This window comes from Neovison vison, chromosome 5, assembly GCF_020171115.1.
Source record: "Neovison vison isolate M4711 chromosome 5, ASM_NN_V1, whole genome shotgun sequence".
NCBI classification, from domain to species: domain Eukaryota; kingdom Metazoa; phylum Chordata; class Mammalia; order Carnivora; family Mustelidae; genus Neogale; species Neogale vison.
This window is the reverse complement of record NC_058095.1, coordinates 4,844,550-4,862,969: the sequence shown is the minus strand read 5'-3', so window position 1 is coordinate 4,862,969 and position 18,420 is coordinate 4,844,550. Positions and strand designations below refer to the sequence as shown.

General features: G+C 57.1%; 1 protein-coding gene across 2 annotated transcripts; it reads right to left on the bottom strand.

Annotated features, from left to right (window-relative positions):
* Positions 1-8,600: 8,600 nt before the first annotated feature.
* CYGB (cytoglobin) lies at positions 8,601-17,960 on the bottom strand. Of its 2 annotated transcripts, none has more exons than XM_044247361.1 (4): positions 17,753-17,960; positions 12,839-13,070; positions 12,370-12,533; positions 8,601-9,956 (listed from the first exon to the last, which is right to left on the bottom strand). In XM_044247361.1, the coding sequence occupies exons 1-4, from the start codon at positions 17,893-17,895 to the stop codon at positions 9,923-9,925; spliced, it is 573 nt and encodes a 190-aa protein (XP_044103296.1). In that variant the 5' UTR covers positions 17,896-17,960; the 3' UTR covers positions 8,601-9,922. The 2 variants fall into 2 exon arrangements, with proteins under 2 accessions (XP_044103296.1, XP_044103297.1); XM_044247362.1 differs by having other exon boundaries at positions 9,914-9,956; positions 12,360-12,533.
* Between the last annotated feature and the right edge of the window lie 460 nt (positions 17,961-18,420).

The window sequence follows — 18,420 nt, the reverse complement described above, 5'->3', positions numbered from 1 at the left end:
GGCTGCATCCCAGGACATGCTGGGGAGGCTGATGGGCAACAAGGAGGGGGAGGCAGGACGTGTGTAAGGGAGATTCTGCTAGGTGTGGAGAGGCGTTTTTATTTTTCTGTAAGCAGTGGGGAGTTTTTAAACTGGAAAATTGCATCTAGTATTTTACTCTTTGAAAAGTGCTTTCATAGACATGGTTACGTTTTTCATCTTAACAGCAGTCCTGCAGGGTAGGCAAGCCAGGCTTTATAGATGAGGAAACAGGCTTTGTGGAATAAAGACCACACACTCGGAGTTTTAAAATGAGAACCCTTTGTCCTTTGTAAGCACTGCTTTGCAGGAAGACTGGGGAAGGGAGCAGCCACCACCAGCCCCCCCTCCCAGCACACGAGAATGATAGGCTTTCTTTCATGCCTGAGCAATCCCGAGACCCCCCCTCCCACGACATTCAGATCAAGAAGGTGAGACATCGTGACCCCCAAAAGAAAGGGCAAGAGGTTTCTGAAGTCATAAGTTAGCAAACTCAGGAAGGTTCTGATAAGGGATGCCTGGGTGGCTCAGTCGGTTGAGGGTCTGTCTTCAACTCAGGTCATGATCCCAGGGTCATGGGATCCAGTCCCACATTGGGCTCCCTGCTCAGCAGGGAGTCTGCTTCTTCCTCTGCCTGCTGCTGCCCCTGTTTGTGCTCATTCTCTCTCTTTCTCATAAATAAAACTTTTTAAAAGTTCTGATAATATACCTTTGAAGGATGTCCCTGTGTTTGTCCAAGAGAGTAAAAATATTAGGAGTCTTTTTATTAGCTGAGATTCAAAGAAATTTAGAACACATAAGAAAGCTCTGTGAATGAAGCTCACTTTCTTGTCAAGGTTCAGAGAGGTATAGGGCTGTGCCCAAGGCCACACAGCTGGTGGGGAGCAGAGCTGGGTACTCTACCCTAGACCCATGTTCTTTCCAGCATCATGGACCACACCAGTATTACAAAAGGGTCATTCTGGTTGTGCTTAGGACAGACAAGTTGGTCAAAGTTAGCAAGGTGAGTGAAGAGGCTACTGCAAAGGTCCGGGTCAAAGGGTGGGGAAAGAGACTGGGGCAACGGAGCAGAGAAGAGGGATCAGAAAGGCATCCCTTCTGTCCAGAATTTGGCTGACGCAGGACCTCAGATGTCCTCTCCATTTATGTTCTGGGTTTACCTCCCCACTCAGGGACTCTAGCCCGGCAAAGTCGAGGAAGAGAGCTTGGGCCGGCTGAAGTTGAGGGCTTTTTCAGAAAAGAGAGCCTGTATCTCCGTGGACCCTGACCACTAGCATTGATGGTGCAGAGTCGCCACCTAGTGGTGATTTGGGGCACGGCACCAAGGAACCCCACCTGGTCTAGAGAATCCCGGGGAAGCCATGATTCATCTCTGCCCCCTCTTCCTTCTTTCTCAGCAGAACACCTGGCAGCCCCACCTAAATACGACAGGCATTAAAGCTACAGGCTCACCCGTAAAGGGCTTATCGGCGTTAGTAAGCTGCAAAAGCCTATATAACTCGTCTTTGCCACCCTGCCCTCCTTTCAGAAGGTCATGCCCAGGAAGGGGCACCAGTGACCTCTCTCAATTTGGGTGCTCATGAACTACAAGACCTCAGGTACCCTAGGAGCTGCCTGCCACCCAGGTGAAAGGCTGGGGCATCCAGTGTCCAGAGGCTGTTGTGGTCAGACTCTTGGGCCCTGAGATGCTTTTCAGCTCCTCTTCCTGGGGCTCTCTCCTCCCCCAGGGTGACCTTGAACTCTCTGCCTCTCCCCCAGCAGTCGCTTTTTGCACGTGCTGTTCTCAATCCTTTATCAGCCCTCCTCTGGGGCATCCTAGTCTCATCCCAGACTCAGTCATACCGACCGGCCTTTGGGAACGGACTTTGGATATTATTCTGGAGCCCATATTACCTCCCAGATCCTGGCTGGGCTCATCCTACAGACCCCTGATCACTGCTGCATCTTCCCTGCCTCACCATGGAGGCCGCAGTCACCCTGGGAGGACCGTGGGGGGAGGGGTGGGAGATGGGGGGGGCACCGGCTTTGGTGGCAAATACACCAGCATACCCACTAACTAGCCGTTTGATGAGTTACATTAGGCAATGCAGCTAACCTTGAGTAGCTGAGGGTTCCCCAGGAAGACACCTCAGCCTAGAAGCTCCACCCAGAAGCCATAAACAAAAAGATGGACAGATCTGATGGCATAGAAGCTGTAGACTTCTGTGCCACACAGATGCCCTTCACAAAGTGAGAAGCCAAGCAAATGGGAGAAAGCAGTCCTGACGGTTGTAACTGACGAAGGGTCAATATCTAGAAAGTTCCCCCAAACTTAGGCACTTAAAACAATGCACACTATGACCTCATAGTTTCTGTGGCTCGGGAATCCATGTGTGGCTTAGCTGGGTTCTTGGGCTCCGGGTATCTTATGAGGCTATCATGGGAGTGTTAGTGAGCCTGTGGGCATCTCAAGCCTGGCTAGGGGACAATCCACTTCCAAGCTCCTTGGTAGGTTCAGTTCCTACTGGAGGCAGGGCTGGCTTCACGGGCCCGTGACCTGGACAGTCGCACGGAGCCCCCTGCTCAGAAGGGCTCTTTTTATTTTGTTTATTTTATCTTTTATTTTTAATCCCTCTCTACACCCAGCATGGGACTTGAACTTACAACCCTGAAACCAAGAGTCACGTGTTCTACCAATGGAGCCAGCCAGGCGCCCCAGAAGGGCTCTGCACTAGATTTAATGCTCTGTTGTCTTTTTGTCTAATACTTTTATCTTTGAACTTGTGTTTTGTAAGCGAACCAATGGGACAATGGAGTGAGTACGTGAGCTGAGGAGATACGCCTCCTCTGTGTCCGCCATCAGTCCCTGTGGCTCCCCTTGCATACTTCGTTCAAGATGCCCCACGAACCCCAGGCATGGTCCAAATGCTTTCTGTATATGTCTGAATTCATTTCATCCTCCCAACAGCCCATTGTACAGATGAGTAACTGAGACCCAGTAAATTCAAGTCATTTGTTCATGGCCTTGCAGCTGGGGAGTGGGGCGTGCATATATTCTAGAGAGACCCTAGAGAAAGACTGTCATTTCTTTCTTTTTTCCTCCTTCCTGCCCTCCCTTCTTCTCTCCCTCCCTCCCTCCCTCCCACTCTCCCTTCCAGTCTTCCTTCCTCCCGTCCCTCTCTGTCTTTTTCTCTCTCCCTTTCTTTCTTTCTTCCTTCCTTCCTCCTTTTTAAAGTAGGCTTCTTGCCCACCACGGAGCCCTGTGTGGGGCTTATGCTCACAGCCCTGGGATCAAGACCCGAGGTGAGATCAAGAGTCAGTCTTTCGGGCGCCTGGGTGGCTCAGTGGGTTAAGCTGCTGCCTTCGGCTCAGGTCATGATCTCAGGGTCCTGGGATCGAGTCCCACATCGGGCTCTCTGCTCAGCAGGGAGCCTGCTTCCTCCTCTCTCTCTCTGCCTGCCTCTCTGCCTACTTGTAATCTCTCTCTGTCAAATAAATAAATAAAATCTTTAAAAAAAAAAAAAAAAAAAAGTCAGTCTTTCAACTGACTGAGCCGCCCAGGTGCCCCTGTCATATTTTACTTTAAATTCACAGGTAGGTATTTCTGGAATCTTTAACGATAAGAATATATAAATGTTGGGAAGCCTGAGTGGCTCAGTTGGTCAAGCATCGGCCTGCGGCTCACGTCCTGGGATGGAGCCCCGCATCTGGCTCTCTGCTCCGCGGGGAGCCCGCTTCTCCCTCTGTTTGCGTTTTCCCTTGCTTGTGCTTGTGTTTTCTCTCTTTCTGACAAATAAATTAAAAAATCTTTTTTTTTTTAAAGGATTCTTTTTTTTTTTTTTTAAAGATTTTATTTATTTATTTGACAGAGAGAGATCACAAGCAGACGGAGAGGCAGGCAGAGAGGGAGATAGAGGGAAGCAGGCTCCCTGCTGAGCAGAGAGCCCGATGTGGGACTTGATCTCAGGACCCCAAGATCATGACCTGAGCTGAAGGCAGTGGCTTAACCCACTGAGCCACCCAGGCACCCTAAAAAAATCTTTTTAAAAAAGAATAAGAATATATAAATGTATACTTATAAAATTGAAAAAGAAGAAAAAAAGACAGAGGAAGAAAAAAAGGGAACTCCTTGGTCTGTGTTCTTCTTCCTCCTGGAGCCTGGTCCTTGCCCTCCCCGTGCCCCCACCGTGGCTTTCAGCCCTGACCTTTGCAGCACTTGTGGGTGGGGGTCACCTCAAGGCTTTCAGTTCCTTGGCGCCCCTGGAAGTAGCTCCCAGGGTGGGGAGATTCTGGGCTAAGCAGAAAAAGGAACCATTCAAGAGCCCATGGGCCCCAGCGGTAACCTGACTCCCCGTCTTGGGTCCCTGTAACTGGGGCTTAGTCCTGGGTCGCAGAGTAAGGCGGTGTGGATCTGAACCAGCGCGGGTCTCTTGATGCCAGTCTGACATGGTGCTGATGTGGGACACAGAGGCAGGAGAAAAATTATTAATTTCCTTACCTCCTGACAAGCCCTTAAAACAGGCAGAGTGACTCTCCTCTACGGACTCAACTACCCCCTCCTTAAGGCTTTGCTAAGGGCAAAGGACAATCCTAGCCTGACCGACCCCCTACCCCCAACCAGGATCCTGAAAGTCTACTTTAACAATTCCTTTGGAAACTTTATCTCTAAACCTCCAAGATAGTGTCGACAATCATTCCCAAGCATATGGCCCACTGATAGACATCTAAAGGGTCTCACGAAAGGTTTTATTACTGGTAATGAATAACCTTTTCCCCAGACAATAGCTGGGCCCTCAAGATCCTAGAAACCTTGCTTCCAAAATTCCATAGAGACTTACGCCATCCCTAACCCCCTCTCCAACTTACAAGTATATAACAAACCACTCCTCAGATCCCCGGGGGCAGCAGCTCTTCCTGCCCACGGGTCCTGTCCCCGAGCTCTAATAAACCGCCATTTTGCACCAAAGAAGTCTCAAGAATTCTTTCTTGGTCATCAGCTCCGGACCTCACCCCACCAAACCTCACCTGTGTTCTAGAACTTCATCAGTGCTGCCCCCCTCTGTCCTGAGAAACATAAAAGCTAGTCTTTCCCTTTTCTCTTCTTTTCTTTTTCCTTTTCTTTCCTTTTCTCTTAAGATTTTGTTTATTGATTTGGGAGAGAGAGGGAGAGAGAGTATGAGTCAGGAGAGGGAGAAGGAGAGAAGGAGAGGGAGAAGCAGGCTCCCCACCAAGCCGCGAGCCCGCCGACTCGGGGCTCAGTCCAGGACCCCAGGAACATGACCTGTGCTGAAGGCAGACGCTTCACTGACTGAGCCCCACAGGTGCTCCACAAAAGGTCTTTGGGAGAGCTTTGCTCCCTCAGGCTCCACGACCCAAGGGGATGTAGAAGTGAGTGCAGAGTCTGGATCCCCTGCCCTTCCCAAGCTTGGAACACCTGGGCCCCCACCATCAGCCCAGATGTTGGGTCAGGAATGAGAAACCAAATATTAGGTGTGAGGACATGCTCTCTCTCTGAAGCTCTGGGGGACCTTCCCACCTCCCCCCACAGTCTCAGATCCCAGGTCCCGCCTCGACTTCCTTAACCTCCTCCATTATCAGCTGCTCTTTGTATAGAGCCTTCTGGATCCCAGAGGGCCATCTGGATAATTCTTGGAGCAGGGCCTGGCCAGACCAGCAGGACCCAGTAAGTGTCTGGCTTATAGGAGGAGGAGCAGGGGGGTCCCTGCTTTCTCCCTTGCTCTTTCCTCCTCTTATGGACAAAGCCAGCTAAGTGGAGGCCCCCAAATTCTCATCCACCTGCCTTGTTGAAGAAAGGGACTTTGCTAAAGATCTCGAGGAGAGATCGTCTTGGGTTTAGGCTGACACACAGAAGGCCATGTGGCCACAAATTGAGGGACATCCAGAGCCACCAGAAATGAGTGAGTCTGTAAGTGTTGACAAAGTAGACCCAACCAACTGGCCACCCATGGTGTTTTATCTATCGTCCGTTTTTTAAATAGAGATTTTATTAGCTTTTTCCACGTGGTTCAGATTATGGGAGGATATTTTCATAAATAGGTATGGGGGCTCACGTTTTTCCTTCTTGCCTCAGGATACGTCCTTTCAAGTGAGGGAGGAAGGTGGGCCCACAGGGTAAGGGAAGGGGGAAAGGAAGGTCACTGGCAGCCTGGTCCAGAGCCTCCCGGGGAGGGTCCCAGCCAGTGGCCAGCAGGGGGCGCTGTGGGGCTGTGCAGCGGAGAAGGAGCAGCAGCCTGGGCAACCCCCCACTTTCCTGACACCCCATCACTCACAGCCTGAGCAAGCAGGGGGAGGTGGCCCAGTTGGTTAGTTCTTTAGCGACAAGGCTATCCCTGAGTGTAGAGCACAAAAGCTCACCCCTTGCTCCCCGACCCTGGGGCCAGCCCCCTGGGGACACCTGGGCCCTGCCCAGCAGGCCAGGGGTGGACTTGTCCCTCCCCCACCCCACCCCTACCCAGCAGCAGCTCTAGCCCCGGTGTGCGGGGAGTGTCCTGTGCCTAGGGGGTGGGGAGCAGAGATAAACTCTCAAGGGCCACGTTCCAGAATGATTCCAGTTTTGCCAGTCAAGAGGCTCCTTCCCTACTTGAGTCCACTGAAGTGAAGGGGGGGCGTCTCTCTCCCCGGAGGCTCTCCCCACCCTGCCCACGGATGCCCCCTCTCCTCTCACAGCCCTCACAGTCCTCAGCCCTCTGGCTCCCGCTCAGCCTGAGCTCACCAGGGGCCATCAGGCCCAGGATGGGGGCGACCACCCCCTTCCTGCCCGCCTCCATCTCCCTGTCCTTTGCCCTGTTTCTTGCGATCTTCCTCCTTTGTTCACTGCCTTCCTCTTTCCATCTCTGCCCCTCAAGACTGGTCTTGGCCCAGCCCACCCTCTCCCTTCCCTTCATTTGCTGCTTCTGATGGCCTGATAGTCAAGTCGCCCTGTCCAGAGCATGCCCATGTCCCCAGTGCTGTGGCTGGCTTCCAAACTCCTCTTCCGGGGCACCTGGGTGGCTCAGTGGGTTAAGCCGCTGCCTTCAGCTCGGGTCGTGATCTCGGGGTCCTGGGATCGAGTCCCGCATCGGGCTCTCTGCTTGGCGGGGAGCCTGCTTCCTCCTCTCTCTCTCTCTCTGCCTGCGCCTCTGCCTACTTGTGGTCTCTCTCTGTCGGATAAATAAAATTTAAAAAAAAAAAAAAAAAAACAGGGGCGCCTGGGTGGCTCAGTGGGTTGGGCCGCTGCCTTCGGCTCAGGTCATGATCTCAGAGTCCTGGGATCGAGTCCCGCATCGGGCTCTCTGCTCAGCAGGGAGCCTGCTTCCCTCTCTCTCTCTCTGCCTACTTGTGATTTCTCTCTGTCAAATAAATAAATAAAATCTTTAAAAAAACAAAAACAAAAACAAAACAAAACAAAACAAAAACAAAAAAAAACCCCAAACTCCTCTTCCTCCTCTGGGTACCTGCCTGGTTCATTCCTATTTTATTTTACTTTTTATTTTATATTTATTTTAATTATGTCTCACTCGTATTTTAAATTAGAGGTGACTGTGCAGTTCAGAAAGGCTAAGTAACTTGCCCAAAGTCACACAGCATCAGGAGGCCGTCTGGCTCCAGAGTCCAGCTCTCCATCCTGCAGCACCGCCTCCCTGGAAAGGCCTTGCCCACTCCTGTCCTCTCCACTCTGCACTCATGGCTCCTTCACACAGCTCCCTCTCGGCCCCATGCACTGGTCTTGCTTTCTCCGAGCCGTGTTCATTCATTCTTTGGCTTTCTTTTGAGCACCTCGGCTGTGCCAGGCCCCGGAGACGAAGGTGTACACTGCATCCGAGGAGTTCACCGTCTGAGGGACAAGACTCGTCCTGCATGTCAGCTGCATCTTCCCAGGCGGCCGGGAGCCCTCCCAAGCTCAGAGGCTGCTTCCTGCTTCTCCTGCAGCCCACCCCGGGGGTAGAGACCTCCTGGTCCCTCCTTAGGGAGCTGTTGCTCTGGCTGTTGCCTTCCTCCTGTGGGGGTGGGGCAGGCCGACCTGAGGCTGTGGGGTGTGGGATCCAGGGCTTGGGAAGGGGGTCTGGGAGCTGAGAGCCCAGGGAAGGTGCTAGAAGCTTAAGGTGGTATAAGGAAACAGACTTCCTTTCTCAAACCTCCTCTGCCAGACACCTCCGGGAGCTCCCTACCCCCTTCCCCGTGTGGGATAGCCAGTGCTCATGTCTAGCAGAGGGGTGGAAGGGGTGAGGGGTAAGGGGGGTGGGCAATCCTTGACTCTCTCCCATTTTCCTGAACATCTCTCCCGGATTCCTCCCGGACTTATCCTATGCTCCCCAGGGAGGAGACTTCCAGGACAGGACACTGAAAGCCCCTCGATTTTAAAAACAGCACAAACACCCTTCTCGGCCCTCCACAGCCCTGCTTCCGGTCTCCAGCCCAGGCTTCCAATTATACCCAGGTCAGGGCGTCTGCTCCACTTGTAAGCCCCAGCTCCAAGGAGCCACCGCCGGCCGTGGCTGAGGCACAGGCGAGGGGGCCCTTGGGTGGCTCTCAAGAACAGGCCTGAGCCCTGAGCTAAGCGGGGGAGGCAGAGGCGAGTGGCAGCTGGCAGGAAAAGACAGAGCCAGTGGCGCAGACGCGGCAAGAGCGAGTCTGTTTAATGACACGGTGGGTCTGGTTACAAACATCAGAAACTACAAAAGGACAGGCAGTTACACGCATGGCTGCATGAGGATGGGACAGGAGGGGACACAGGCACAGAAGCCACAGTAGCCAGACATCCTTGAGGATGGCACACGTGACCAAGGGGCACACACGAGGGGCGGGGTCCCCAGCAACTCTGACCCAGATGGGTGGACAGGACCCGACTGCTAACCAGCAGCCCGGGGTCAGGGACGGAAGGCCCTGGGCCTTCGGCCCACAGAGCTCCAGGATGGGAGGGAGGCATCTGGCCTGTCATGGCTGACAGCCGCGTGCAGCCCCACTCCCGCTGGGCTCCTAGCAGCAAAGGCAGATGGGGCTGGCATTCAGGGTTTCTGTACCAGGGCCCCTCCCCCCGTGCGGTCCTCCTGTCCCACATGGCTGGCCCCTCTGTCCGCCCTTGCCCATGCTGGAGCAAGTCAGGGAGCCACATCCTTTTGGCGGGGAGAGGCGGGGAAGGCCAGATCCTTTACCTGGAAGTGGAAAGCAGGAATGTGCAGAGCCGGTCAGAGAATGGGCTGGACTCTGCGGGCAAGCTGGGTCCACCCCTCCCCCTGCCCTGCCCACCCAGGCCCTTGGGTCCCCCGCCACGCTGGCCACAAGTGTAGATCCTCTCTCTGCTGAGGTGGGGGCCCCATCTCAGCCAGAACATTCCGTCCTCTGCCCAGAAGCATGACCAGGACCCCTCCCTGCCCCACACGCAGATGGGCACAACCAAGGCTTCCCGTGTGCTCTGGGCCCCGTAGATACACAGTATAGATATGTATGTATATATATATATATATATTTATATATAGATTGTATATAGAATATATCTGTATGGTTGATGAGTGTGCGTGATGCTCTAGATAGGTGATGTGGGGACCTGCATGCTGGTCGGGCAGATAGAAATGGGGCTGGCTTGCTCCTGGAGAGACTCACACCTGCCCCGGACTCCTGCCAGCTGCTCAGCTAGGTCTCTGACAGAGAGTACAAAAGCTAAGAAGAGTGGGCCCAGCTCTTGAAGGAGGAAGCGTCCCCACCCCCACAGGCCCCTGAGCTGGGGTCAGCAGACAGGCCGCCAGCGCCACCTGCCGGCCGCTCCAGGGCCGACGGTGGCCACAGCAGAGGCTGCCTCTTTCTGGGAAGACGAGTCAGGGTTTCCTCCAGCTTCCTTGGCACCCAGAAATGGAGGGTCAAGGAGGGTCTTCAGAACTCGGCCTTCTGCTCAAGGTGCTGCCTGGGAGGGGGGAGGAGAGAGGGGGTCCTATGGCCCCGAAGAGGGCAGCGTGGCCGGCGGGCTGTGGACGAGATAGAGATGGAGTTAAGAGGTTACCAGGGGCACGGAGTGGGGCCCGGGAACGTGGGGGTCAGGGGATGACGGCAAGGCAGGGCACGATCTGCCGGGAGACCCACCCAGCTGCAGCCAAAGCAGCCCACCAGACCCAAGTTCCGGCCCCCTTTGGCCAGGATCTCGCTGTGCGACCTCAGACAAATCAAGGGGCCCACCTGAAGCCCAGATTTTTCTCTCCAACCTGTGAATAATGTCTGTTTGGTCTGACTCTATGGGAACGGAGTTTCCCATAGGCAACGGAGTTTGCCTTTCACAAACTGCAAAGAACCTTTCAAAAGTCAGCTCTTTTTCTATTAATCCGAGACCCGTCTCCTCTCTGTCCGGCTCGTTTGTCTGCGTGCCCTTCTGGTCACCCACAGGCATCCTCTGCACACCAACCTCTTTGCACTCACCACCATGCCCCCCCCACCTCCCGACTCCCCAAACCACAAGAAAAATGCACATAAACCCTTAAGCAGCGCAGTTCAATAAACAGCGGCATCTGGCCCGCCACTGCTTCCCTGATAAGAGAAGCTGGACAGAGGCCTTCTAGAACTCTGTTCTGAAACTCCCTCCCACCATCTGAACCCATCTGGACCTTGGCAGGAATTTGGGTCTGTAGGCCCTGGGCCCAGGGAGACACGCCTTCTTGGGGCCCACACGCGTGCCCTCAGGAGACCGGGGTGGGAGCTGAGTGTGCAAAGGGACGAGGGGATAATCCCCAGGACTTCATGGCTGGGGCGGGTGGGGGGAACCCAAATTCGAGGTGCCCAGGCCCGGATGGATGCAGGGTTCCAGCCAGGCCCCGCTGTAGCCCCTCCATTCACTCCCCGAGGAGCAGAAATGGCAGACTGAGATTCTGGTGGTTTCTTAATGTTTGGGATTTGGTGAGATGTAAGTCCCAGGGGTCCAGCTGGGGCAAGACAGGGGAGGGGACAGGGCTTCGTGTCGGGAAACGCTGTCCATGTGTTTCTGATTCACTGGGACTAGTGCTGGCCAGCGCTCTCTCCTTCTCCCTCTCCAGTCCCTCTAGGCCCCTGTAAAAAAGCCCTTTTCTCTAGAAGCAGGAAGTCTTGTCTCCTGGCTGTAAACAAACTCATCTCTGGCAGCCAGAGCTGAGCCGGCCTGGGGAGAGGCGTGGGAGGGCAAGCCCCTTCCCCCCACTGACCCTCCCTGGCCCCTCTGTCTGCTTCCGCCAGCTCTCCGGGCTCTGCCAGCACCTTCTCTGGCTGGTAAAGATCTTCGGCCTGCTTCCCGTCCACCCGGGGATCTGGGGCCGGCCAGGACCCAGCTGTGCACATCTGGAGTCACTGCCTGGCTGCAGCCAGAAGTTCCCGAGGTTTCTACTCTCCTGGGGTGGTGCCGCGGTGGGGGAAGGGAGCCAGAGCAAGCTGGAGCCGGTGTGGTCAGCAGCAGGAAGGCCTGGAGGTTGGGCCTCGCAAGGTCACCCTCAAGGGACCTCCTCCAGAGCTGGGCCTAGAGGCCTTGCGAGCAGGAGGTCCCGGCAGGCTCTGTGGGCCAGCTTGGAGCCCAGGGAGGAGACGCGCCTTTTCCATGGGAAACTGCTGGGAATGTTTCTCTACAACGCGTGTCCTGAGCCGCTGGCTGACCCCTGCTTCCCATTCCCGCCTACGCGCCTCTCCCTCCTTCCTACTCCAGCTCTGCCTCCGCCCCTCCATTGAGCTCCCAGAGCCGCCTGCCCCTTGGGGGCCCAGGCAGGCCTGAGTGTTCCCAGCCACCATGTCTGGGGGCCGGCCCTCCCCTCATGCTCCGAGTCAGCTGGAGTCCCTGAGGCCGGCCACCCTCCTCGAGCCCATATCCCCGGCCCTCACCCCAGCCCCGGGAACCTGGCCTCCAGGGTCAGCTGAGAAGTAGACCCCGCTGACGGTGTGTGTGGTCGTGGTACCCACACAGGTCCCTCATGGGCCCGGGCACGTGTGTCCGCGTGCACACATCCTCGTGACTCTCCTGGCTCCGGCCCTACTGAGGCAGAGGCAGGACGGAGCACTGGCCAGCACGAGATGAGGAACGGCCCCCTGTGATTGGTGCCCAGGGAGGAAATGGCCGGACTTAGCCTGGCCGGCCTCCGGCCCGATGAGCTAGCCTTCCCGGCAGGAACCTTCTAGAACCTCCCTGCCCTGGGTGGCCTCGGCCTTGAGGGCTCTGAGTGCTCTCTTGTCCTAGAGAAGAAGAATTTGTTCGGGGCTCACTGCCGCCTGTAGGAGGGGCCTGGCCCTTGCCCATCGTGCCTGCTTGTCAATGTGTCAGACCCCAGACCCAGCCTCCCGGAAATGTTCCTGTGCCCCAGGAGAGACGGGAGATGAGCGGGCAGGGGGAGTAACGGCAGGGAAGCGACCCGGCCCACCCTCACCCCTCCTCACGTGGTGGTGTTGGGGACCTGCTGTACCCAGCCCACTTCCTTGTAGGCAGCGGTCACGTGACTGTAGATGAGGCCGCGCAGCTTGGCCCAGGCTCTCTGCGTCTCTGCTGGGAAGTCATTGGCAAATTCCTCAGCGATCACCTCGAGAATCACCCCAGAGAGGATCTGGGAGCAAAGAGAGGAGGGAAAAGTAAACGCCTGGGTACCCTGTGTCACCCCCAAAAGCACCAGAACCCCAGCACCCCTTCCTCCCAGAGTCTGGCCAAGGGGATCATTGATGACATGACAGCCCGGCGGCTTGGGGGACCAGGTACCACGGAGACCTGCTCCTGTGCCCCTCCCCGTCACCACTATGCTGCCGGAGGAGGCTGGGCCGTCTGGTGGTCACCGCTGTTGTCCCAGGGGCTCCCCGGGCGGAGCGGGCCGAGCGGGGTGGGTGGTGGACTGGCCACGCCCACCCAGCCACGTACCTTGAAGTACACGGGCTCCACCTTGTGCTTGAGGGCGTGGGCTTTGCCCACAAGGGCGAGCACAGACGATACCTTCTCGGGGTCGTGTAGGTTTTCCACCACAGTGTTGAGGGCCCCCATGACCCGGCAGGCGTGTTTCCGCAGCTGGGGGCTCCGCTCCATCTCCAGGGGCTCGGTCATGTGCTTGAACTGGCTGAAGTATTGCTTGGCCGACGGGAAGTTCACAAAGAACCTGGTGGGGAGGGGTTGCTGAAGCGGGGGCCGCTGCGGCCCCACCCCGAGATGGTCAGGATGATGGGGGTGCGGGGTAGGAGGGGCAGGACCCCTTAACTGTTTTCACCACCGTGGGTAGCTGTCCCTCAGACGCAGACCCTCTCTCTGGCCCAGCTGGCTTACAGGCAGCCGCCCCCCCACCGCCGCGTCCTGCCCATTTCCGTCTTCCAGGCTTGCACACTGTCAGCTGTGTCTCCCAGGCCTCTGCCTCTCTTGCTCTGGCCTCATTTCCAAATCCTACACACCCTTCAAGGCCTGCTGTAGTCCCAGCAGAGAGGGTAAGAGCTCTAGTTCTGGAATCTCAGGCCAGTGTCACCTTGGGCAAGGGACTTTACTTCTCTGAGGCTCAGTGTCCTCCTCCAAGCAATGGGCATCGTTGTCCCCAGCTTGCTGTGGGGACGAACTGAGGCACGGGGCGTGGGGTCCTCCGCACAGTGTGAACACGGGGTGCTCAATAAATGCCAGACTTCATCACAGTCAGGTTAGAGCCTCTTTGCAAACAAAGTAAAGCCCGAGTGACCTAGCTCAGGTCACCCAGCACGCTCGAGGGAAGATATGCAACTCCGGTGTCCTGCCGGCTCTCCGCTTCCTCCTCACGCCGTGCTCCCCTCCTTAGCCCGTTGGGCACGTATTGCCTGGCTGACTTAATTAGAATTACAGACTGGTCTTACCCTCTATTACTTCACATCTCCACATCTTGCTTCTCCAAGAAGCCTGTGCCCATTCCGGGGCAGACCCCAGGTCTTTTTAGCTCTCCTTCCCCTCTCCAGCTTACCTGAGATTGTCTAATTTCCCTCCAAATATTACTCTCACTAGGTTACTCTCATGTTCAAAAACATTCAGTGGCTCCCCATTGCCTACAGGCCGAGGTAAAAATCCTTAATCTGGGATTCCAGGCTTCCTACAAACTGTCCCAACTCAGGCACCTTCTTCCAGCCCAGTCCATTCACTGCTGGTAAAACACCCCTTGGGCCGGCCAGCCTTTCTTTCCGCACCGTGGGAGGGATGTCTTCCTCACTCTTTCTCAGGTTGAACTTGCCTCCCGGGACACGGCTTTCCCCTTAAGGCCATGAGGGGTTCCCCTGCCACCTTTTACCGATGCTTCCCTTTCTGCCTGTTGGACTGGGTTCTACCACCCAAGGGCAGGGTGTGGCTCTCACACATGCTCTGACCCAGTGTCTCCGCCCAGGGCCCTGTGGTCTGCAGGATGACGTTGAGGAGGATGACCTTTGCATTCCCTCTCCCTGACAGAGCTGGCTGTTGGGGGAGGTACCCGCGGAGAGACTGGGTCAGAACTCCAGGATGCGTCCGGAATGTCTTGGGACAACCCGTTTTGTCGGGTGGTGTCACAGCTCCGAAGTGTCCCCCTTTGTGATCAGAGAAAGCTGACAATGTACCAAATCAGCTCTTTGGCCAGAGAGCTGGAAGAGCTGTAGAAAGAGCATCTGGCCGGGGCCGACCCTCCCGGCGACAAAGCTGCAGCTGGCAGGGAGGGAGTGACCGAGACATGGTCCATGTGGAGACCAAGGGCGACCTTGGGCAAACCACTTCACATCCCCTGTCTGCTCAAGTGTGAGAGGACTTCCTCCCGCTCGATAGTTCACAGATACGATGGTGAGGACAAATGAGGCAATGAGTCTGAAAATACATTGGATTTTTCTGGAGAGGCACTGTATGAAGGACAAATGTGAAAAACCCAATCTGGACTTAGATGAGGATCTTGGGCTCTGGGCATTTCACACTGCCGTAAAAATAATGATCGCTGTTCGCCCGGTGTGTCGCCGTGTGCAAAACATCTCCACCGGCTCCTTCATTTAACTGCCACGACCAAGCAGGCATTGTCTCTGTTCTACTGATGAGGAGGCTTACTGAGCACTTACTAGATTGTCTCATTAATCCTGCAAGAGCCTCCTGAGGCTGGCACTGTTTTTATCCCCAAGTTCTGTTTTAGGAATTGATGGCCAAGGTTGCCCAGCGAAGCGGGGGCAGGAAGAAGAGACTCTACTTGCCCCATCCTGCCTCGTAGGGACAGGGAGATGGGGGGGCCAGGGACCCAGGGAGTCTCCTGCCCCAACACCCCGGGGCCAGGTGATGGTCCTGAGGAGTGACAGTCCCAGGGAGCCCCATGGCTATGCCCTGTGCTCTGTTCCTTCATGCTGGGCCTCTGTCCCTGGCCCCTCCACGGACACTCTCGACCCTCCTGGTCCAGGCCTGTGCTGCCTGCCGGGGAGAAGCCTCAGCAGCCAGCCTTGGGGGGTTTCTCCACTCCCAGAGGCATCTGGGCTTCCAGCAGAGCCTGAAATAGGCTCATCTGAGTGTGAGGGGGGAAGGCGGCAGAGTTACAACCCAAAGGAGAGAGGCTTCCCGGAGCAGGGGTGTTCCCTCTCGGTCGGAGTGCAGGTGTGGGGTCTGGTTCAGACTGGAAGACGGCTTCTCCACTACCGCCGGCTGCCTGGCTCCTGGGGTACAGCTGGGGCAGGGGGTGCAGCTGGTCTTAGCCCAGAGGGAGGGAGGACGCAAAGAGCAATGGGCCAGGGAACTAGTGTTTCAGGCTTTCACGGGGGCCTGTGCTTGTGGGCCAGGACTGAGGAGGGCCTTTGGGACACCCGAGAAGCTTATTGATCTTTTCCTTTCCCCCTTTTTAACCAAGCCTGCACACCCCGCCCTGCAACAACCTGGCAGCTCGGGGGCGGGGGGGGTGGCAAGAAGAGACCCAGGACAGGTAGGCTGGTGGGGCTTGGATCTGGCAGGGAGGAGCTGAGCCAGCGAGGGGCTCCCATCCATCAACACAGAGGTGGGTCAGGTGGAGCGTGGCCTGCGCTGACCGGCAAGCCAGAGCTAATCACTGTCTCAGGCCTTCTCGGGTTAACCATGGCCCTCTCACTGAGCACCGAGCACATGGGGAAAGGACCCCTGCCACGTGCCCAACCCCAGCCTCCCTGAGAGTCAGGAATGGGGAACTGCAGGGGCACAGAGAAAGATCTTGTCAAGATGTCAGACCCCAGTAACAGCCCTGGCCGTCTTCCGTTCCTTCCTCTGCACCCCTCATTCCCGGGGAGGCTGGACGGGCCCCAGGAGCTGGATCTTGGACACATCCCCTCCCCGTCCTCCTTGGCAAATGGTAGCATGTCGGTGTTGGGACAGCAGATCTCCAAGGCCTGAAGGATGCCACCTCCTTTCCTCTTGGTGACCCATGTGTGTGCACCGGGGGTACATCCTGAGGCTTGGTGGTCTCGCGTGTGCCGACACACAGGGCTGAGAGCCGCCCTCCGGGGCTGTAGGCCAGCGCATCTGGGACTCCACGACCGTGAGCTTGTGTGGGTGGTCTTACTTGCAGGTCTGTGTCTCAGAATGTCTGATGGCTTCAGGATCTGAAACTCTCTCTTAACCTCCCCACCCACCCATGTTTCTGGGTCTCGGGGCTGCCCAGGAATCCTACTCCAACTCAAGAGTACTTCTTGCTCTTTTTCCTCCAAAATCTGTTTCCAAGTTGGAATCGGGGGATATGGATATGGAGCTGGGCTGGTCCTCTGTTTGGGGGGAGGCAGAAGGGAGAGAGAATCAGGGAGACAGAGAAACCAGAGCCAGGGGCCAGGACTGGGAGACAGGCATGCATTTCACCTCTCCCTTCCACAAGCAAGGGCTTGCCCCATCTCCAAAGAATAAGGCTGCTGTGTCCGCAATCTGGCTGCTTCCTTCTGCGGCTGACAGCGGGTTGAGGGTGAGTGTGTGAGTCTGGGGCCCCAGGGACCCGCATGTGTGGGAAGAGAGCGTCATTATGTGCTGTAGTCCGTTACTAGCTTGTAGGGGTTGGGGACATTAACTCTAGAGCAAAGGTATGTGTCCACCAGCATGTGGTGTGCAAATAAGTTACTTTGGGGGGCTGTGGTACCTGAGGTAACTGAGGAACCTGAGCCCAAGACACATGGCCTTTCCTCTTTAAGGGGTGATTCCAGGGTGGAGCCCTGACTCCTGCCCCTTCTTCCTTTCCCTCCTCAGCTCAGCAGGTGTTGTACCCTAGGGACCTTCGCTTCTCCACTCACCTGTGCCTCACCTGGGAGCTCCCTGCCCGCCCACTCCCCAGGGGCAGGAGGGGCCAGCTGGGAAAGCCGGTTCCTAGTGGCCTGCTCCTTCTGACCTCTATTCTCTGGCCCTTTGCTCCGTTCTTCCGAGAGGCTTTGAACACAGAAAGGGGCTGAGCTGGACGGGTCTGCTCCTCTTTCTCCCCCTTCTTGGTGGAGCCTCAGTTTTCCCGCCTCTAAAATGGGGAGTCCCCAGTTGAAGCACACAAATTGAAATGTGTGCGGGCGCAGCTGGGCTGGGTGGTTGGGGTCGCTGGTGAGGAAGGCATGCTTGGCCGAGCCAGGAGTTCTGAGGCGGGGGAGAGGAGGGGGACCAGGGTGCCCTCCTTCTGCGTCTGGCTCTTTAGTTCCTAGCCCCCCGGCCCAGACCCAGAACCGGTTGCTCAGCCAGAGCTTCGCCCATCCCAAGGCGCCCCACACTGCCTGCACCGGGGCAGGCCCGGCCCCAATTTCAGCGGGAGAGGTGGCGCCGGAGCTCGGACCCGGGCCGAACCCGCCCCTGCCCGGAGCCGCTGCCGCCCTCCCTCCCCCGGCTCGGCCGGGCCGGAGTGACACCTACCTCACCAGGATGGCCACCCCCACGTCCTCGCAGTTGGCATAGAGCCGGGCCCACGTAGCCTGCACCGCCTTCCTCTCCGCCTCGGACAGCTCCTCGCTCCGCTCCCTGCGCTCAATCTCCATCTCGCCCGGCACTTTCTCCATGAGCAGCTCCAAGCCCAGCCCGGCTTCGCTCGGAGGCAGCGGGGCGCGGGGCGCCGGGCGCGGGGAGCCGGGGCCGGCTGCGTGCGCGGCGGGCGGGCGGGCTGGCGAGCGAGGGGTAGAGCGCGCCGGAGGGAGGGAGCGTGTCTGTCTCTGCGCGCCGGGTTTGTGTGTGTGTGTGTGTGTGAGTGTGTGTGCAGGGTATATGTGCGGGGGGCGGGGGACCGCGAGCGGGGGGCGGGGATGTGGTCTGCTGGAAAAATGTGAAAAAAAATAAAGCCGCTCCAAACCCCAAACCCCGCGTCGGTGAGCCAATTCCGGCAAGGTGAAGGCTGGGCGGGGTGGGGGAGACGCGGCTCCCGCCCGCCGGGCCACCGCGGACCTTGACCGCCGGGCGGGGCTGGGGCGTAGGTGTGGTGGGAGTGCTGGGGAGCCTCGGGGGGAGGGGGCGGTCACGCGGCGCTGGGCTGCGCGGGCCGCACAGGAGTGCGCCCGGGCGGGCGCGGCCGGGGGGCACCGTGTCGCGGC

Bases quoted from the DNA above. Each gene is read 5' to 3' on its own strand.
- CYGB (XM_044247361.1), bottom strand. From the start codon at position 17,895: ATGGAGAAAGTGCCGGGCGAGATGGAGATTGAGCGCAGGGAGCGGAGC. The intron at 12,534-12,838 runs GTACGTGGCTGG...CTTTGCTCCCAG, and splicing joins TGGAGCCCGTGTACTTCAAG to ATCCTCTCTGGGGTGATTCT. The intron at 9,957-12,369 runs GTGAGGAGGGGT...TCTCGTCCACAG, and splicing joins CAGGTCCCCAACACCACCAC to CCCGCCGGCCACGCTGCCCT.